This window comes from Rhodamnia argentea, chromosome 1 (assembly GCF_020921035.1).
Source record: "Rhodamnia argentea isolate NSW1041297 chromosome 1, ASM2092103v1, whole genome shotgun sequence".
NCBI classification, from domain to species: Eukaryota; Viridiplantae; Streptophyta; class Magnoliopsida; order Myrtales; family Myrtaceae; genus Rhodamnia; species Rhodamnia argentea.
This window is the reverse complement of record NC_063150.1, coordinates 24,025,220-24,047,121: the sequence shown is the minus strand read 5'-3', so window position 1 is coordinate 24,047,121 and position 21,902 is coordinate 24,025,220. Positions and strand designations below refer to the sequence as shown.

At 41.6% G+C, this 21,902-nt stretch overlaps 3 protein-coding genes across 3 annotated transcripts; 2 read left to right on the top strand and 1 right to left on the bottom strand.

Moving 5' to 3' along the window:
* The first annotated feature begins 9,751 nt into the window (after positions 1 to 9,751).
* Positions 9,752 to 13,543, top strand: LOC115729128 (FRIGIDA-like protein 4a). Its single transcript, XM_030659576.2, has 3 exons — positions 9,752 to 10,782; positions 12,028 to 12,203; positions 12,764 to 13,543. Exons 1-3 carry the CDS (start codon positions 9,882 to 9,884, stop codon positions 13,247 to 13,249), a joined length of 1,563 nt encoding a protein of 520 aa, XP_030515436.1. The 5' UTR covers positions 9,752 to 9,881; the 3' UTR covers positions 13,250 to 13,543.
* Positions 13,544 to 16,690: 3,147 nt separating this feature from the next.
* On the top strand, positions 16,691 to 18,755 carry LOC115733134. Its single transcript, XM_048274600.1, has 2 exons — positions 16,691 to 17,015; positions 17,331 to 18,755. The coding sequence occupies exon 2, from the start codon at positions 17,370 to 17,372 to the stop codon at positions 18,402 to 18,404; it is 1,035 nt and encodes a 344-aa protein (XP_048130557.1). The 5' UTR covers positions 16,691 to 17,015; positions 17,331 to 17,369; the 3' UTR covers positions 18,405 to 18,755.
* A 562-nt stretch (positions 18,756 to 19,317) lies between these two features.
* On the bottom strand, positions 19,318 to 20,052 carry LOC115729137 (ferredoxin C 1, chloroplastic-like). Its single transcript, XM_030659584.2, has one exon. The coding sequence runs from the start codon at positions 20,030 to 20,032 to the stop codon at positions 19,580 to 19,582; it is 453 nt and encodes a 150-aa protein (XP_030515444.1). The 5' UTR covers positions 20,033 to 20,052; the 3' UTR covers positions 19,318 to 19,579.
* Between the last annotated feature and the right edge of the window lie 1,850 nt (positions 20,053 to 21,902).

Below are 21,902 nucleotides of genomic sequence, written 5' to 3'. Positions count from 1 at the left end.
ACAAACATGATAAGAGCGATTTCATAAGATAAAAGAACCCAGCAAGGATTGGGACACGTTAGCTACTCTCTAATCTCGAATCTCCCTTAAATTTCTTGTCGCCTTCCTTTGCAAACGAAAGCAGTGACGACGCACAACGCATGCATGCATGGATGGACTCCGGCCCAATCGCCATCATTATCGCGAATGCTCGAAATCTAGTTCACGGTCCGATGAATTGCATCGAATTGAATCAAATCGATGAATCTTTTCGCCATTGGTTTTTTGGTTTTTTTTTTTTTTGGGTGGGGACGATGTGCAATTCGCGTCTCGAGAATGAATTTTGCTTCCCATGCATTATTGAGCTCCTCTCTCTGGTTTCTCCTCCTCGCCCACCAAATTGGACCCACGGTCTCTTCTTGTGTGCCTGACTGCTTCCGGTTTGTCATGTCAACAGCAGATTCATCAATTTATGCATCTATAAAGTTTATTTTATTTCTTTTTATCCTTGGGATGATTTTTAAATTGTTCTATTTTAGATTTGTTTTATTTCTTGCATGATGTCACGTCTGGCTTAGTGGGGAGCTTTGAAAAATCTCCCACTGATGGGTAAGTTTGAAATCCGCGCTTATCCTTCATTCGTCCAACAACCCGAAATTTGGGATCGAGATCGACCATGGTTAGGGAATAATATTAAAAAATGTTTCCAACTAGTCTTAAATAATTTAATTAAGCTAATTTAGTTTTTACCTTTTTCGCATTCATATCAGTACAGTCCATTCATCCAATTAGATACCGACGTGGATGTTGGTGATCCACATGACACGGTTGGCGTTGACGTGTAACTTTTTCTATACCTTTTTAATTAGTCTTTTTTTTTCTTTTCTTGCCTTCTTTTTCTTTCCCTTCTCTTTCTACCGGTGGCTGGTCACTGGCAGTCAGCCACAGGCCATGGCCGACAAGGGTTAGACTCGCTTGGCTTAGAGTGAGCATCGGTGAGGCCCCCTTGCTAGATCTTTTTTTTTTTTTTTTGGGGGGGGGGTCAAACCCCTCGCTAGATCTGGTGAGACTTAAAAAGAAAGGGAAAAAAAAAGAACGTCCACATGAGCCGTCAACGATTTTTGGTCTAAATTGGTCGGAGACTGAATTGCTAACAATATAAAAATGTTTAGAACTAAATTAGTACCAACACAATATGTTTATGACTTTTGTTTTATACTCTTACCATTATTTTGAGCTTATTAGGTCGGCTCATTTTTTTTTTTTGGTGATCGTGGCAGACATAACAAGAAAATAGCTCAGTCGACCTTTCTATTCCAAATATCTGGATCGTACGACCATAACTGGTAAGATTGTCTTCTTGGACAATGCAATCGATACTTAAATAACACGATTTTCACTATTTCAATTCCTTTTTTGAGTACTAATACTCTCCTTTTGCGTTTCACCACCATCACCATCACCATCGTTGTCGGTAAGAATTCCGTGGCTGGTCGGTTTTTACTCAGACTTAATACTCTCTGAGTATCCGATCAGGTTTTGCCACCATTAACATCAATGGTTAAATTCTATTTAGGGTACATTATAATCTCATTGTTAATATTGCTGTATTTCGAGAGAGAATCCGTTCATGTTAGGCACAAATTATGGAAATTATTGTTCCGTAAATTCGTCAAGGAAAAGTTTTTGAAACAAAGAAACGAGTTTTGTTTTTGGGCCAGCACACCCAGAACACAGTTTAGTGATTACTTAGGATATTCTACTGTAAACGAAACAGATACTTTGTTTCTTTTTTCCCTTTTGGGACAGAAACAGATTCTTTGTTCGGGGACAAATAATAGGAGCAAACATGCTTTTGCCAAGTCAACAAAACGCCTACTTTTCTGCAACTTGTTGAAATTGATGTGAAGTTATTTCAAAATTCTGCCAAGAGAGGAAAAAAAAAAATTAATGGCATTATAATTTGTTAGTATGTCCAGTAATTTTTTTAAGTATATATGTCTGTAAAGGAGCATGCAAACTCTGTACACAAACGGTGTGTGATACTTAAATATCTTAATATGCAAGTCGAATTCGAGACGACACGTGTAATTTGGCCGATGAAGCGCGGGGTATAATCAGTTTATAGATAAAAAGAGATCACATTGATATAAAAAAATGACATGTCCGTAGGCGGATCCGTTTCTTGTTCTGTTTTTTTAGAATAAAATCGATTCCTTTCGCCTCCATCTCGACTATCGTCCCGTCCTTAATACCCTTATCAACCGGCGGATAATGCATTGACATACTAAGCATGGATCATGAGAACTGAACATAAATTGACTTTTTCTAAATACTCATTTGCAATTTTATCAAATGCATATTCAGTATATTCCAATTTCTAGTTTAGAATACTCCATTCTCTGTAGCTGCTCATTCCTCTGTCTCTCGAGAAGCAATACGGGATCACTTTTTTTTTTCTGCAATGGCTGAAGCGCGTGCCTGGGAATTTGGCAGGGAATGTGCACAGGCCACATGCATCTGATCCGACTGTCTACTTGTACAAAATAATAACCAAAAAAACAAAATAATTACGGGAATAAAATTTAAAAATAGACAAAAAATTATAAAAAATAAATAAAATAAAAAAAGAGGAGAAGGAGGAGCAGTGTCCGGCAATGGCTTTACTTTATCTGACTCAACCCATGTGGGGGTCAGTGGCCCCTGCCCCCACCACCCCCCACCCACTCTCTCACATTCATTCTTCGATTTCTGGGAAAGTTGCTCTCTCTCTCTCTCACCTTCTTCTTCTTCTTCTTCTTCGTCTACTGTTTCCCTCTACAACCAAACAGGGGGCTCTTCAAAAATCCCAAAAAGCTTTTTGCCCAGTTCTCTTATCCTGCGCACCTTCCCCGATTTCAAAGGTGGAACTACGTATGAACGTGGTATTTCCCAAGGGTTATTTATTGCTTCGAATTGCGTCTCTGAGTTGACATTAAAGCACGTCCAACGAATTGCGTAATGGCGCGCTGCGTTTTAATGATAGGCTTCTAAGGTTTTTTTTTTTTTAAAAATTTTTTTTTCTCAACACTTTATCAAAGCTTAACACATTTTAAACGCAAGAAACACTTTTGCAACCCTCTGTTCCCGGACTACTCTTCAACATTTTAACAACCTAAAATGCGCATCCTTACTATCAAAATTAAGTGATAACGGAAATAAAATATTCTCAAAATATAACTCAAAAAATTGGTGTGGAAATGATATATATATCTATAAAAGAGTCGTATAGAAGATGACATTCCAAATAAAAAGGAGTTACTAGCGGATACGTTAAGCTTATTGATTTGCATCGCCAAATAACACTGTTGTATATAGAGTTGGGTTGAGCAACGGTCTAGGGTCAATCCGGGAGCCGGAACCGAATTGGTCATACCCGGCAAGTTCTAATTTGCTTTCATCGATCCCCTTTTAGGTTTAGGGTGTTGGATTGGACCGATTGGGGTATCGGTGTCGTTCAACGAAGAAGAACAAGCTAAATCAAAGGGTTTCTTTTTCGGATGAAAAAAAGCTACAACAAGCTTTGTCTTCTTCGTCACTAAGGTGAGCCATGCTTGTCGATAATTTGCTGGTAAAACAAACAACGAGGTGCCATGTCCCTCAACGAAAATATTTGAATGTGTGTTCCAATATATAAGTGGAAGGCTTCTAGCCTTACAATTGAAGAGCATGGGCTAAGCTGATTAGACACTACGGTACTCGTATGCTGTTGTCCGAATAATTGAATGATTTGGCGCCGTTATAGGCGCACTTAGCACTTTGTATGCTTGTGAATCAGAATTTTCACTAATTAATAATCATTTTTAAGAAAAAAAGTTTTGAATTTATAGTTTTTAATACATGAAAAGTTGTGCCCTTTTTGAAATGGTATGTTTATTTTCAATATACTCTCAAAAGGATGCAACCTTTCAGAGGGTTTGAGGTTGTATATGTTCAAACATAATTTTTTACTATTACAAATTCCACGTTTTTGGTTCAATAATTTTCATTTTTTTAAAATTTTCTTTTCGTTCTTGAAATATAATTTTTTCTCCAAATTCACTTTTTGCAAGTTGATGGAGAAATACCAGAATTACTATATGGTATTCTCATTTGAAGAATTTGTTGTATCCTGGAGGATTTTCGTCAATAACCATTAGCAATTTTATGGGTAACCAATTCCTTGAAGATAGTGTTTTTCATGCCTCAAAATTCGATTCCATTCTTCCCAATTAATTTTTAAAATTTTTTTTAAGGAATTGTTTTAGTAAAAATGGAGTCAGAGTCAATCAAAGTCATGAGTCAAGACATGGTGAAACTGGATTATTTGATGGCAACAATTTTGCTCATTGGAAAGACAAGATAATGTTACTTCTCATTGTTTTGAAGATTTCTTACATTCCGAATCTCAATCTGATACTTATAGAGGATCCAAAGACTGCTCTGCTACTAAAGGAGGACATCCAAGTGCAGAAGCCATTGAAAGGGTCAACAAGGAGAAAATAAAACATAAAGAGGATGAATTGCTTTGCCCTGATCATTTATACAATTTATTTACTAAGATGCAATAATTTTATTTATTTATATATATTTTTTTATTTTATATAATTAATTCTTTTCCCTCAATAGGTCTTGCTTTTATTTTATTTATTTTTGGGTTCATCGACCGCTAACCCCAACTAATTTGGGATAAAGGTGATGTTAGTGTTGATGTTGATATTGATTTACTAAGATGAAATATCTCAGAGACATAAGGAATGCACTTGAGTTCAAATACAATATAGAGGAGCAAGGTACCAATAAATATTTGATTGCAAAATATTTTAATTTTAAATTTATGGATACAAAATCAATAGGAAAAGAAAATTAAAGTTCAATATCTAGATAGAGGTGGAGAATATTTTTTGATTGAATTTTCATCTTTTTGTGAAGAACATGCTCCACAACAAAATGGTTTGGCTAAAAGAAAGAATAGGTTTTTAGAAGAAATAACTAATTGTATACTTTCAAATTTAAAGCTACCAATTAATATATGGAAAGAGGCATTGCAGACTGCTTGTTATATTCACAATCAAGAGAAATAACATTAGCCTTTTATGAATCGTGGAAAGGTGAAAAACCAAACTTGTCAAATATTAAAGTGTGGGTTGTTTAGCATATGATAGAGTAGCCAATCCTAAGAGAACAAAACTTAGTCCTAGGGTTATCAAAAATTTCTTTTTTAGATATGCTGAAAATAGAAACTTATAGACTATTGATTTAGAGTCCAATGTCATTATAGAATCAAGAGATGTTTGAATTTTCTAGGAATATATTTTACGTGTTAACTATGCAAGGCGGTCAGTTAGAGTGTGTTTAGGGATTCCTATTCCCATAGAAAAGCCCTTATAGAGGTTATACTCAGACTAAATTTGAATTTCTTTATCACTATGATGTGATTTCTATGAGGCATTCCAGTTGTCTCTTCCTAAGGATCAGTGCTAATGCTTTGTTTGGGAAGGAGGGGAGGGGAAGGAAAATTGGGGGTGGTGTGGAAAATGTGGTAAGAGTTCAAAACTTTAGTGAGAGGAGGAGGAAATTTTAGATTTTCTTTCCATTTTCATCCCCTCCTCACCTTCAAAACGAAGCATAAGAGTAATAGACGGGAAGAATAAAGCAGGGCAGGTAAGGTTATCAATTTGGAACGGAAGGTAACATATGCTCAATGATATTTGCTCCTCTCCAGGGGTCTCACGTGTTTATGCTTGGAGTAGCTGTAAATTTAGGGTAGCAGAAGCAACTCCTGGTATAGATTGTCTCAAAACTACATTGACGTGCAGTAGCTTTCCCTGGATTCTAGTCATGCAATCTAGTCCTAAAAGATCTACTTTCCAAATCAAATGCCTGAGACTCTGAGTAGGTTGATATAATGGTATTTCTGGTCTGAGTGATTGGAAGGAGAGACGAATTAAATAAACAACTTTTGCATTTAGCTTAATCTCAAGGCCAGGTTTCAAGCATTAGTAGAATGAATTTGGGTCTGCAGGATTCTGGTTTAAATGACATTTTCACTGAGGTGCCATACTCTATTGGCTTGCCATAGTCTTCGCAACTCAGCCAGGGAAAAGTTGTACCATGTTGATTTGTCTCGTGTGTTCTTCTCACTCATGTATCTTGGCATATAATGATCATACTAGACAATTGCATGCTGTCTTCCCTTGTCTTCCTGCAGTTATGCGTTTTGAATTCGTTCCCATCCATAATCGTGTCATTTGACTGGAAAATTTTTGTTTGATGCATCTTGCAGGACAATACTTTTCTTTCTGTTCAGAGAACATTTTCCTTCTTTGCATCAGCACTTGTAACCTATCTTATTCTTTTGGATACTGCAAAGATGAGTTGCTGGCCTTTCAATGCTTTAGACTGGCTCAGAGCATCATCTTACTTTCCTTGAGGAATTATATGCAAATGCTCTGTGGGATGTTTCTTTATCGGTACTGGTTCTTGAGTTAATGAAAACTGACAAGATGGTATATAGCAAAAATTGTCTTGAGGTCCTCATCGAAGTACTTGAATGTTCCTACGGCTGTGCACAACTTTTGATTGTTGTAGTGTTCTTCTCTCATATGTGCATTGTGCTATACCTAGATATTGCTTTTTCCATGGATAAAGTGAAGCAGGTATACTAGTAATCCTTTAACAAAAAACACCAGTAATGGTAACACATCCAAATACTAGTATATTAATAGTTATAAGGTATAACGGGTAACAACAAGTTATTGAAAGTAGTTGTTTGATATTGACATTAGCCTAGACATGAAAAGTCAATATCGTTTATTACGTTTTTGTAGGCTGAGTTATATTCTTAAAGAAGTATAGAAAAAATTATTAATGTGTTCATTAGTAACAAGAACACATGGTAGATAATTCACCTATATGAGCTTAGAAGTGGTGCCTCTTCTTATGAAAGTTAAAGTCACTTTCTAGAGAGCTAATGAAATATGAACAAGCACAAGTCTGTATTAGTGCTAATTAAATTATAGAACTTTTCGATGGAACAAGAGATTAGTATAATTTGATTCGATTGTTAAAGTAACAAGTTTAAAGCTACATCTTCTTATAACTTTTATAGAATTTTGAGATACTTGCTCTAAATAAAGGTTTAGCTCAAAAGAGACATGGATGTTTATGTATCAAAAGATTGGCTTATATCTTATAAAATTATTTTTGTGACTTTGCCTTACAAACAAAGTGAGGGATTATTGATAGTTTGTGGTGCCTTGTACCTCAAGGAAAAGATATGAGTGTGTAGACTAGTATGCAAGTGGAAGGCTTCTAACCTATTGAACACATGGGATAGTGGACTAGAATCTACAATACTAGTGCGCAGGTGCATGAGTAATTGCACGATTTTGGCATGATTATTAGACACACTTAACATTTTGCACGCTCGTGGACCAGAAGTGACACTAATTAATGGTTAATTTCATTATTAGAAAAATTGAATATATAGTTTTTAAGACATGAAAAGTTGTGCCCTTTTGAAACATAATGTCCATTCATAATGTACTTTAAAAAATTTTGTACATGATCAAACACAATTTTTCACTATTATAAATTCAACGTTTCCGGTCCAATAATTTTCACTTTTGCAAATTTTATTTTCGTTCTTAAAAATCAACATTTATTCTCCAATCGTTTCTTTTTTAGAGTTCTTGAAGAAATACCAGATAAATTTAGTATTATTATTTGAGACTTTGTTGTATTTCATGGGATTTTTGCGGTGACCATTAACAACTTTGCGGGTAGACAATTTCTTAAGAATATTATTTTCATCCTCAAAGTCTAATTCCATTCTTCCAAGCATTTCCATGTAGAAACTTAACCATATTTATTCGAAAAAAAAATTAATCATATTTATCTCCAAATGAGGCAATTTTTTTAATATTCATTGACCATAAGTTTAACCATATTTATAATATTGGTAATATTTATGATCTGTTGCGTTCAAGTACCAACTTGAAGTCGCATTATTCTTTCGACTTGATTATAAATAAATATTTTATTCTGTTTCGTCGAAAATAAATGATTTAAAAAGTATATTTTTCTAAAACCGATCGCTTTTATAGCTAATAAAAATGAATAATGAAATTTTTTTTATCGTTTATGAAAATATTTAGGCATAAATTATTGGCGATAAGGAAAATAGTTTTTATTAGCTAATTATTTCAAGTGATATAAGTGCATATTCGTAAAAAAATATTTTTATAAATTATTTATTTTTCGCAAAACAAACGAAATCGAAATTTGCTCGGTCTTCCTCTCTCATATCATTCGATATCTCTGCTATAAACTCTTTTTTTTTTAATGGTTTTGGTTGGGGTGGGGGGTGGTGGGGGTGGGTTTGGGGGTGATCTTTCTAGGTTCTCTAACCTACTAAAAGGGACCTTACGATACTCGCTGAGTGTCAACCTTTTATCAAAAACGCAATGATGAAAAGTCTTAAGCCTAGGTTTAGACTCAAAATCAAACCATCAATATGCGTCTTGGATGCTTTTCCAAGCGGAAAAATTGCATACATAGACACGTGGTGCAAAGTGGAGTGGTCTAGAAAGGGTGGAGGGGATTACATTTTTCACTGAAGGCTACCGAACATTCCACAATTTCAGTTTAGTCAAAAGGAATTTGGAAAAAATTTCAAATAAGTACTTGAAGCTCGTATAAAGTGAGTTTTATTTCGGATAAGAGTTTGGAGTGCCATCTTTGATTTAAAGAAAGATCCGAGCAAACACGTATTCGTGATTTTTTTTTTCAATTTTTTATTTTTTGGCTTGCCGGGTCGCCTTACCTCGAGTGCTAGAGGTGAGGCGACCTTTACCCGGATAGCGCGAGGCTACCCTTGCCAGATTGGGAGAGAGCTAGGGCTCGCCGCGCCCATGCGAAGGCCGTACTCCCAGCCAATGAGGGCGGCCTCGCCTCGCCTATTGCCGTCGAGGTGAGGGCTTGGCCGAGGGTTGCTACTCTCACCGGTCACAAAAAAAAAAAAAAAAAAAAAAAGAAAGGAAATGAGAAAAAAGAAAAAAATCAAGAAAAAAATGATGAAAATATCTTTGGTTAGATTATTCTTTGAAATAAAGAGAGCATTTTAGGTTCTTATTTAAAATAAGATTCACTTAAAGCCTTTATTTAAAATTTTTTTAATAAATTTTAACTACTATTTTACTTTTACGTGAAAAATATTAAAAAAAAGGAGGAAATGTCAACCGTCAAGCCAAAGGAAAGATATTTTGAAGGGTGTATTTATGTTTAGGTTGACAAAATTGAAAACTTGTTTTTGTTTTTCCATAAACTTAAGCGGTATCGAAATTTGAGGATTTTTTTTTTTTTGGTCAAAAATTTTTAGGAGAGCACGAAAAGATTTTACTTGTTTCTTAAATCAAAGAAAAAGTTATAATGCCGGAGTTGCAAAAATTAGAATTTCGGCAGATTTTTTTTTTTTATCATAATTTCGGCAGAATTGAAAAGTTGGAAATCATCATCATCAATCCTTCCCTTTCTCAAGCCTTAACCTGCGCACCTTCAGGCAACTGTTAACTTTAGCACCCTCTCCATATCTAAGCTGCGCAACCCCGGCGCACTCTAGACCCGCTTCGCCACTGACTTTTTTTCTCGGACAGTGCCTACGCGTGTCGCCGTCGCAATCTTCCACGTATCTCTGTCCTCTTCCTTCCCTCTCTCGGATCTTTTATCTCCCTCTCTTTCTACGTCTCTAGGGTTCCTTCTCTCCCCCCCCCCCCCCTCTCTCTCTCCCCTCCCCTCTCGGGCTTTCTCTCTCCTCCAACAGTTCGTTCCTTGTCGCTTACTCACTCACTGAGTCGCCAACAGCGACGACTCACCGGCTCAGCATGGGGTCGATCCCCGATCCAGGCGGCGAGTCGGCTCAGCCGCCTAGCTTCGAGGACTTCCAGAAGCAGACCTCGCTGATGACCAGCTGCACTCTCCTCTGGAAGGAGCTCTCCGACCACTTCACCTCTCTGGAGCAGAACCTCATGAAGAAATCGGAGGCTCTGAAGCAGAAGCTCCGGGCCCTAGACGACCAGACGAAGAAAACCCTAACCGGCCTCGACGAGCGCGAGACAACGATCGACGGCAGCGTCGAGATCGCTCTGAAGAAGGTCGAGAAGAGCAAGGACGCCGCGCTCGGAGCTCTCGAGCAGAATTGTCACGAGCTCGAGCCGAATTCGCCGGGCCAGGTCGACGATAGTGATGGGTTGCTGATGAAATTGAAGTCTTTCTGCTTGAGGATGGACTCCAAGGAGTTCTGGAGGTTCGTGACTGGGAAGAAGAAGGAGTTGGACGTCATGAGGGAGAAAATGCATCTCGCCTTGGTCAACTGCGTTGATCCGGCGAAGTTCGTGCTCGAGGCGATATCTGAGGTCTTTCCTGTGGATAAGCGAGGAGGAGATAGGGGGAATGACCTGGGTTGGGCTTGCGTTTTGATCCTGGAGTCACTGATTCCGGTCGTGGTTGATCCAGTGATAGGGAGGTCGCGGGTGCTGGTGACGCCGAGCGTGAAGGAGAGGGCGAAGGACATCGCGGAGACGTGGAAGGCGAGCTTGGAGGAGAGAGGCGGCATCGAGAACGTGAAGACGCCCGACGTGCATACTTTCTTGCAGCATTTGGTGACGTTCGGGATTGTGAAGAAGGAGGATGTGGATTTCTATAGGAAGCTCGTGGTTGGGTCCGCCTGGCGCAAGCAGATGCCCAAGCTTGCGGTTTCGCTTGGTCTGGGAGCTAAAATGCCTGGTATGTTACTGACGTATTGTGCTTCTTTGTGTCGTAGTGCGTGGGAATCGTTTGTGTGATACGCAAGTTGGGTTCTTTGCTGCGGTAATTGTGTCATTTTACTTCTTGAGATTGTTCATTTGTGCTCATTATTGTTCGTAGTGAACCTCGGTTGTAATTTGCTGATATCTCTGGGAAATTTCTCCGCAGAACGAAAAGAACCGAAGTGTCTGGGTTGCAATATATGAGGCTAGGATTTTTCGTTCACTTTCAGTGGATATTGCGAGTTCATAGTAGTAGGAAAGGGAAGATGGGTTTGTACTTTCCACAAGGATCTGGGTTTTTCTGGGGAAATGCTGTGGTGATCATGTCTTTTCAATAGATTTTGTGGTGGATTAGGACAGTAATCTAATTTAGTTGACTTAAATAGGTGTTTTTTGATATCCATTACAGGATGACCTTGGGAGGGGATTTTGTTACATTGAGTTTGGAAACTAGAATAGAGAGATAAGATTGAAGTTCTACCAGCCAGTCAAACTAGCTTTTGACGAGATGTGGGAATTCTTCTAAGAAGATCAATGAAGCGTGCATCTTATGTTGATAAAAGACTCTGGCAGTGGATAAAAAATGTTTCCCTTGTGCTGGATTTAGTGTAGACAAAGAAGGCCAATGGTTGTTTTGTAGGTGCCATAATTTACTTGATCTGACAACTTAGTGACCTTCGTTTTGGGAGAAGCCACTGGTACTTGTTTGATCTCTAGTGAGAGTATGCTATTAAATTGACAATGGTGCAATTAAGCATCCAGTTATTCTCTTGTCTTTTAGATTATTTCCACTGGCAATATGTTCCTTTGATTTCTTTTTTATGTGACAAGCTGGCTCTCATAATGATGGGTGATGATGCATTGTCTGAAGATTGCAATGTCTCTCTTTGACCTTGATATGTGAATCCCTCCCTCATCTGTCATTATTATCAGGGATGAAAATATTCATCGTAAGCCTATCCTGATGTGGAATGTGGCACCTCAGCCGTTACCTGTGAGAGTTTTAGTAATCAAGTGATGAGTTTTTTTTTTTTTTTTGGTGATGGATCCTAAGAGTGATTAGAACTTCCTTTTAGCTTTGATGGACTTGGTAAAGTTCTGCAGAGAGGGTAGGATGTGTTGAAGAGTTCTGTAGTATGCTTTGTCCTGAACTTGTCAGTTTTTTCCCTCTCTAAAGCAGGTGAATGCTAAGTGATTTGTTTCTTGGCTGTTTTATCTGCAGATATTATCAAGGAACTGATCAGCAGGGGACAGCAGCTAGATGCTGTGCATTTTACTTATGAAGTTGGTCTTGTAGACATGTTCCCCCCTGTGCCTTTGTTGAAGGCTTTTCTGAAAGATGCACGCAAAGCTGCAGCTACTATGTTGGAGGACCCTAACAATGCTGGCCGAGCTGCGGTATTCTTCATCTTTTGCCTTTTCTCTGCATGTGGGAAGGATTTTAGTACAAAAGGCACTACAAAGTGCATAACTGCTAGGGAAATCATTCTTAGCCTTATGTGGTTGTAATCCTTCGTCTTCAATATAGTCTTGCAAGAGTTTCTGTCGTTTGATGGATGTCCGAGGTATCTCCATCTAATGTATGGATTTTGTTTCTTTCGCTTTCCTGCCTTCAGCTCACATATAGTAACTAGAATGACAAAGTCGGTCGTCATTGAGTTCATATCATGGTAATGTTCATCTGAAACATGTTTTAGCTTAATGCCGTGCAGCGCAGCAACACAAGCTTTATGCATGCGCCTCGACAGGAACAATGTGTCCCCATGCATGCTTCAAGCTCTGTCTTGCTGAAGCTTTTTGTGTTTAATTCTTCTGCCGAGCAATATGTGCAGAATGAGCTCATTTGGAACCACCTCATTGCTGAGTTTTCTGCCTGATGCACAATTACAATCTATGTTAAGATGTACTTTATGTAGATGGAATTAGACAGTCACCTGTGGAATGTTCTTTTATGACAGAACCTGGCTTCACGCAAAGAGCAGTCAGCATTGCGGGCTGTTCTAAAGTGCATTGAGGAGTACAAGCTCGAAGCTCAGTTCCCCCCAGAAAATCTCAAGAAGCGCCTTGAGCAGCTAGAAAAGGTCAAGATCGATAAGAAAAGGCAACCAGCTGCTGTTCCAGCCAACAAAAGAACACGAGCCAACAATGGTGGACCTATGCCTCCCGCAAAAGCTGGTCGTCTGGCCAATGCATACGTCTCCTCTTTCCCTGCAGCTCCTGCATATGTGCGGTCGCCCTCACATGGTCAATACCCAGCTGGAGTCCCGACATACCATTCGCCACAGCCCATGTACGGTGGCTTGAGTCCGCCAGCAAACCCCTATGCTTACTCACCTGAAGCACCTCTTGCCGGATCATATCCCGCTCCTCCCATGAACTATCCTCCCTATGGCGGCTATGGAAATGGCGTGGCACCGGCTTATCAGCAGGCTTACTACCGATAGAGAGAATTGACAAAACCTGAAGATGGTAACCACTGATATGATGACCATAATCTGTTTCAATTCCCACTTGCCTTGTTATTGTAATCACTAACCTTCTCAACGGTAGCAGTATCTGTGTGTTAATTTCCTTTTCTCATGTTCTTGCCAAGTCGGCGGTAAGAATCTGTATTTCTGATGTCGATGGAAACCTGTAGCGCTAGGTGATTGTGGAAAAGTAATTATGATGGCATCGTGACAGACTTTTGGAGAACTCTGTTGATGGTAATAGATAGTAGAAAAAGACTTATTAACATACCCCTGCCACTTGGGTCATCTTCCCCTTCCCTGTTATACATTTTGGGTTTTCCTTTGAGGTTCGATCTTGCTATCTTTAATTTGATTTGTGGAGATAAACCATGGTTGTCTTTACAACAGAGTGTGATTCTTGTTGGCACCTAGGCGGATTATGGTATCTTCAAACTCTTGTGGGTCAGAACTGTGTTGTTTTTCCCCACCAATGGTGAGTTTGGTCGGGAGAGAGAGACTTGAATCATGTGTCGTCTAATCGTGTCCTCTGTCAAACAAGTTCGTCATTATTGGTGTCCGACCTTCTCTGGACCAGATTGGATTTCGATTGAGCCTATCAGGAGCGAGGCATTATTGGTGCCCTCTCATCAAGTGCCCATGCTCCACGAGGGTGCTTTCCGTTACATGTTCGACACTTGGAACAAAACATGTAGCGTGCAAAACTCTGGAAGGGAGCATAATGCGACTTAGAAAAGATGTCGAGACGACGACACGAGCGGCTCAGGATAAGGGAGAAAACCATGACGAGGATGCAGACACCGTGGGGACAGATTTTGTGAGCTGTACGTGTGGTGGATTCTGGAGAAACATCGCTATTGGGCACCGGTGCTGGGCTCCAGTTGGGAACTCATAAGCCGCCGCTCTACCTCGACTCACTGATTATTGGCGTCGATCGAGTTTTGCTATTACGTCGGATCGGCTCAAAGAAAGTCGGGCGTCGAACTTCGGCGACGCTTCACCATAGCAGTTCAAGAATCTAATCAAGAAACAAAGGAAGCGGGAGCAAGAAGGCGTATTTGGTTCAAGGTTTCTTTTGTGAATTTTCTTTTGCCGCGTACTACTTTTTGGCTCGAAAATTTCTAGGAACGATATAGTGAGACAAGTTTGGAGCTGACTAATCCTATTCCAGCTCACATTTGATTAATTTCAAACTCGGGACTAGGGATGAGCATGGCTTCAGGTAGAATCAAGAACCAGAGAATCGAATCACCGGTTGTTGGTTCTAATGAGCCAATGTCTGTTTCCCGGTTTCATTTTTTCAAGAACCGCTGGTTTTGGTTTGCGGTTTTCGGTGGAACCAAATCGGAACCGAAGGTGGAACTGGAACCGGGTTTTCAACGTTTGCTAGTAAAAAAAAAAAAAAACGCGTCAAAGTTGATGGGAACAACCTCGGGATGCTTCTCCGGACCATCACATGGCAAAAGATGGCAAGCTTGAATATTGGATGGTGCTACCTCCACTATTACGATGGTCTTTTTAAGTTGGTGCGCACCCAAAGTCAGATCAATTAGCAAGTCTCACTCATGTTTGTGAAGGACGCGAAACTTTACGCTGGAGAGATCTCACTACAACTACAAGGACAACGATCCTTAAACAGAACATGTCAGGCTTATCAACCAGCAAACGTTAAGCATCAAGTTTGAGGTTTGAATTTAGTGAAGCCAGAGAGGGGCAAATCAAGGCATGCTGCCGTATTTTCTGCGGTGATGGATGGTGTATGAAGAAGCATTTCCCACATTAAAAGGCTAAGACATTTGCTCTTTGGGGTCAAGACTGGAGTAGAAAATGTACACAGCGTAGGATGAGGTTTGTTTTCAACTAACGCGGAGATGGAAAATGAAATCTCTTAAGAACGGGGTCGGCTGCGATAGAATGCTTCGGCGGAATTTTAAGGTCTACTTTTCCTAGCCAGAACAACCTCACGCGAGACTCGAGTAACATTCAAGGTCAAAGTGCTTCGCTTGTGTTAACACCTAAGGTTATCCCTTGGGAGAGGACTACGTGACGAGTAACAGCTTTGATCGCCTACGGGTAAGAGCACTAAAGACAGACTCAGAAGAGCCTCGGAAATGCCACTTATCAGAGAAAATTTTGGCGGCATCTCCCTTGAAAGATGGAAGAGGAAGTGTGCGAAAAAGAGCCATGATCGGGGCGGTTAATGAAAGATTGGCGGTAATCCCCACGAGGCAAAAATGAAAGAGCGCGGAAACTAAGAAACCGCCAAGGGGCCACTCGCGTGGCTTATTGAAAAAGGATGAAACGTGGAGCCAAAGAAAATAACCGCTCGACGGTTACCAGACTTGGCCTATAAATACCTCGCGGCCACAACAAGCAGAAAAAACCCAACAACAAAAACACACAAACACTCGTCTCTATAATTAACTTTAGCCTTTAGCTTAGTTATAGCTCTCAGATTCCCATCGTTGATTCAATTCCGATGAGACTCACATCTAGGGCTAAGTGTCGTTGATTGAATTCCGACGTCTGCTCATTAGGTTCGATACCGTCGATTTAATTCCGGTGTTGTACCCATCGCCCATCCCGTCCAATATCGTTGATTAAATTCCGGTATTGTGTCCTACCTCCACCGTCCAGTGTCGTCGATTAAATTCCGGCATTGTGTCCTACAATTTGGATCGGCCTCATTGATTAAATTCCGGAGTTGAATCTTGGATACTCTTGTATCAAAGTTCGTTTCATTGTCGAAAGAGTGGGTTGTCGAATTGTCAAAAATCCGTGTTACGCTTCTTGCTTCAACATAAATACTCTTCGCATTTGACACTTTCTGTTCAAAACCGACCCAGAACTCCTTATTGGAAAACGAACGGATTAAATCCGATAAAGATTCCCGCGTAGATAATCCTTTTGGGTCTTAACCTTTCTTGGGCTAAGGCCCGAGAATCTGTTTGAGCTTAGTTGAAGGACTTTTAACGTGCAACAGCTTGCTTAAGATTTTTTTTTTTTTTTTATGATGAGAAGAGATGTGACTAAATTATACATGAGCTCTCCATTTAGAAGCGTGAAACCAAGTCTCACTCATGTTTCTCGTCACCATCTTCTTCTATCTTTATGTCAAAGATATTAACGTGAAGAAACTGAACTCTCTTCATTCATGCTTCCTTCCTTATGCGTCCTTACCCTACTCTCCTCTTTATTTTCATATGGGAAGAGTAGCCATTGGGACAATTTCCCAGTGATTTGGCAAGGATTTTGTCTAAGAGTCTTTTTAAATCAACCTTTTTTTTTCAATCAACCTTTTCTGCACTAATAAGTAAATATTCAAATTTTATTTATTTGTCTAAACTCTCGATTATGTCCGGAGACTCCGAAAATGGGACGTGAAACATTAATTTGTCTCTTTCCGAGCGAAAAAACACTTGGGTCTCCACCAAGACTGACAGGGAGTAGAGATCCAGAGAACTACCATAGACACTATACACTAGGTCACGTTAACCCTGTAAAGTACCAATTTTGACCATCTTCACATCTTGTTTGCTTGCGAGGTGCTCACAAGAACGCGATATGGTCTTCGTCTTTTCCTCGACCTCTGTGACAATCAAGTCATTCGGTCGATCCACGAATCGGGAGATAAGGGATCAATTTGTTTCGCACTTGTAAAGCCCAGCAATCACCAGGATCAGCACGTCGAGCTAAGCCCACTACTTCTGCCGCCGTGATGGCGTGAAACGAACGAGTAACGGTAACGTGCATATGAGGTGTTCGATGGATTGCTCCATTGAAGATTTTTCCAGCTCATGCGCCACAACTAAGGGATCAACACTTTTTGCACTTGTCAAGCCCAGCAATCACCAGAATCAGCACGTCGAGCTAAGCCCACTACTTCTGTCGCTGTGCTGACGTGAAACGAACGAGTAAAAAAGTAACCTGCATATGAGGTGTTAGACGAATTGCTCCATTGAAGATTTTTCAGCTCATGCGCCACAATTAATGGGTTCATACGTGGAGCTCCTTGTGATCATCTTACGTTTCTGATTTCAATGATTTGTTGAGGCAGGTCTAACTCTACGACTCCGCGACATCTCCAAGGTACACAATGGCACTTACTTTCTTAAGAAGAGGCGTTGCAGTAACATCGGGGGTCAACTCTCGCTTTCTTCCAAGGTTGGTCAGTATTTGGTCGAGTGCCTCTGAAGTTCCTGATAAGGGAATCGAAAAAGGTTGGTCCGAGTTGGTGGATAATGGGCCGAAAACAACTGCTCTCTGTTCAAACAGAATTCAGCTTTCTCCATTGTTTGCTGATAGCAGCCCTTCATTAGATGGTTGTGCTATTGAACTTGTGGATGACGACCAGTGGCGGGTCTCAGCTGGGTTGGCACAGGCATGGCAGGGATCAAGGAGGTCCTTGGGAACAGAAAATTTCGCCGATACGACATATGAATGTGAGGATCATTCTTCATCTGTCGAAGAAGAGTCCGACTCCAATGAGATTGATAACATGAGGATTAGAGGCAATCTCTTTTACAAAATTGACAAGGCATCGAAGGAGTTCGAAGAATACAATTTGGAATTTCATAGGAAGAAATCCCCGAAGCGGCGAGAAGATCCAAAGGAAAGCAAAAAGAAGGTCGACCGAGGTGTAGTCACCCGAGATGAAAAACTTCCCAAAGCTGCAAAGAAGAAGAATGTGCCTTCTCTGCTGGATGAAGCCGAAGTTGACTGCGCTACCAATGGAAAGAGGCTGAGGACTCCAACATTCAATCAACTCACGGGTCCATACCATGAACCATTTTGCCTGGATATCTACATATCGAAGGCCTCTGTCCGTGCTTGTATCATTCACAGGGCGACAAGCAAAGTCGTTGCTGTGGCACATTCTATCTCAAAAGACATGAAGTTCGATTTGACTTCGACTAGAAACGCAGCGGCTTGTGCTGCTGTTGGCGAAATTCTGGCTCAGCGAGCATTGGCTGATGACATCCATGACATCATTTATATGCCGAGGAAAGGGGAGAAAATGGAGGGAAAGCTTATGATTGTGCTTCAGGCTGTTATTGACAATGGGGTTAAAGTAAAGGTGAAACTTAAGCAACGAAAACTGAAGAAAGCCAACCATCAAGCTACAATTTAGAAGCAGAGTTATCAGCACTATAATCTCGTGTGTTAGAATGGAATTCTGCTGGGCTGATTGGGACTGTTTGTGGGAAGATGCAACTTCTGCTTATATGATCTAGAATATGTTGCGTGACATTGTAAGTTATCGCTGTTCTCCTGGATATGAGTGTTTGCAGAGAGAGCGAAAGTAGTATCTGCCCATTTTTTCCGAGAAGACGGACTACTGATCAAGGATATCCTTTGAAAGCTGTAACAAACCCAAGTTGCACAAACCTCTTGTACAAGTACAAGATTTATTGTCCTTCTGTTGACAGACAAGGATTTCTTTTTTATTGGTTTCTTTTATCAATGAAGGTTTTTGTTCATACGCCAAGAAATTTCTGAGAGAAGTTTTTAGTCGATCATAACCGTCTGCAAATCAGTACATCCATCTCATGACATTATGTTTTTTGCGGGTAAGTGTCAATTATCTCATGATTCCTGCAAACACCAATTTCAAATAAGCAAGAAATTTCCTCCCAACACTTCAACTTTGACTTGCTAAAAAAATTAATGTAACTAAGATAAGTTCATTCCCTCCACCACCAAGGAGGCAAGGCAACCATAATCCCGTTTGCAACCACAGACTGAATTCAAGCTTTTCAATGCACAGGTTAACTTAATCCACCATAAATTACCTTCCCCAGGTTTGTCTAGTGTTACATTTACAATAAGAAGATTCATACTTGCATCTCTGCTTGAAACTCCTAGTCCTCAGATTTCAAATGCTAAGGGAGCCCATTCAATGTCTAATAAATTTCTTACATTCCAGGATTGAACTAAGATGCTCTTCTGTCATCTCCTCAAATCAGCCACGGCCGAATCATGACTGCACTCCTTTTTAGCTATCTTCATCCCTCAACAGTAGAATGACCAACCTACAGGATTGATTTGCGAAATGATGCGACGGACTGTTGAATAGACATTGAATGCCTGCTTTTGAATCAGCACATCAATTCAGTAACGAGATCGCAACATCACTCTTTAGCCACCACTACAGCTATGCAGTCCATGAATGCTGGCCCGCGAACATTCTCAGAACAAGAAGATAGTTTCGTAATAGTTTCGTGATCTCTGGCCATAAAAATTAACCAACACCTAGTCCAGTCAAAAGAGAACGAAACACTTTTGAGGCACAAAAAGAATTCATTTTTAGTCATTAGCAGTTGCGAGCTGCAGAGACAAGAGCTCCTCCTCGGGGATAGTCTTGATCGTGCAATCCGACGTCGGGTACGACACGCATAGGAGGGCGTAGCCACGCTCCACGACGTCGTCGCTGAGCATGCCCTCGCTCTGGTCGACGGACCCACTGACGAGCCGGGCCGGGCAGGTCATGCACACGCCGAGCTTGCAGTCGTGGGGGACGGGCAGGCCCGACTCGATGGCCTTGGACAGGATGGTCTCGTCCGGCTCCACCTCCAGCTCCGTGGCCTGGCCCTCGTGCTCGATCACCACCTTGTGGGCTCTGATGGGGCCGGCGCGGCTGAGGAGAGCCGGGCGGAGGGCGGGCCGGGAAGGGGAGAGGAGGGAGGAGAGGGCGGCGGAGGTGGGCGGCTGGTGTTTGAGGAGAGTGGAGGGAGGAGTGAAGTGGAGGAGAGTGGACATGGCTGAGTGTGGTGAGCAAGAGAGAGCGGAGTGTCCGCTGGGCGCTGGTCCTTGGGAGCGGAAGGCAATGTGTGGCGCTTGTGAGTTGTGAGCTTTGAGGAGATAACAAGTCCGCAGGACAAATCCTGTGGGGATGTTGTAGAAAATCTTTGTTAAACGCAACGGGTCAATCAATAGGCACGTGACCTTACTTTTATTTTACCTTTGTGCGTTATGTAAAAATTCGAGGGAAAATTCCAAATAAAAGCCTCAAGTGCCTTTATTTTTTTCAAATAAGGGTCTCAGTCACGATTTGTTTTAAATAAGGCGCAAGTCTTTCTTTTGTTTCGAAAAGGGGCCTAACTCAAGGGCATTTTCGTCTTTTTAGTTTTTTAGAATTTTTTTTCCTTTTTTTCAGTTTTCCTCTCTTACTTTTCTTTTCTTTTTTTCATCCTTTTGCTGCTAAGCCAAGCTTCGATCTGTTCTTTCCTCCAAAAGCTGTTGCTCCCCTTCCTCTCCCTCCTTTTCCATCTCCTTCACCACCCCGCGCGCCCTCCTCTCTTCTCCAACCGCAAGCTTTATTTTCCTCCCGGCCTCACCCCACGAAGTCCTCGTCGGTCTGCTCTAGCTCACTCACGAGCTTTTTAGGCTTTCTTTCTCGGTTTAACCCCCGAGCCCCCCAAAGACGAGTTCCTCTAGTGCGAAAGCATGTCGGCCGAAGGTCATCGGACAGTATCAATAGAGACGACTGGTCAGGCGTGGGAAGCACGAGCGAGAATGAAGAGTCTCTTGTTTCGGCGTTTTCCTTTTGCGACCCAGACCCCCTCTCTTTTCTGCTTTGCGTTGCTCTCCTTTCTCCGATTTTTCTGTCAAGACCGAGAGAGCTTCTATCGCGAGCCTCCCTCTGCCCAGAGCTCTGCTTTCTGTTCTCGCTCGTTTCTTGGCCCGGTTCTACTCTCTTGGTCTTTCTCTGCTATGTTTTCAGCCGAGATGAGAATGTTTGTGCCAGCAAGCACGAGCTGAGCGGAGAGGTCGAGAGAGATGTTCTGGTTGGCCTTGCGCTCGGTGTGGAAGGTACGATCGACGATCGGGAGTATAGAGAACTCAAGTCGTGGGGAAGGACGCCGTCAGAGACAAACCGGATGAGTTTGGTTGCTGCAACCGAATAGACGACCGCGAGGAGGAGGAAGGAACCGAAGCTTAGACTACTTTTCCGTACATCACTCGCAAAGGATCGAGAGATAATGACTCGATTGTCATAACCAAATCCCCCAAATCCTCAAGAAGTGATCCGCAATGCCCAGAATCACTGTGCTTGACGTCAATAATTTGCGCAGTCTTCTTTAGTTGCGAGCCATGCAATCCAACCCACACGCTCGGCATGAAGCTGGCTTACACCGCAACCCCTCCGCACACCGCAGTTCATCTCCAACTGGTTTACACTCGCCCCATCTGGAACCCCCTTCTAGACGGATTGCGCGTGAATCTTCGAGTGATTGCCCTAATTTATGCTTATGACGATGGCCTCAACGTAGTCCCCCACAGCCACGAAGCAGCCTCCGCTAGCCCCCCTCCTACGTTTGACGGTGGCGACACCGTGTTCGTTGGTCAGGAGAGCTTTCCTCTCGAGGGCAGCCCTTGCCCAAGCCTGAGGCCGGCGATGGGCGGGGGAGGGGAGAGGGTCTTTAGAGATCGCTGCAAACGTGAAGTACTCAAAACTGAAATGACCAAACGGAGGAGGGGGAGCTAGCTAAGGCTGCTTCCGGGTTGGGTGGGACTGCATCGAGGTTGTCGTCAGCTCCAGCGAGGGCGAGTCTGGAGGGTTCGAGGGGTGAGTCCGGGAGGAAAATAAGGCTTGCGGTCGGAGAAAAGAAGAGGGCGCGGGGTGGCG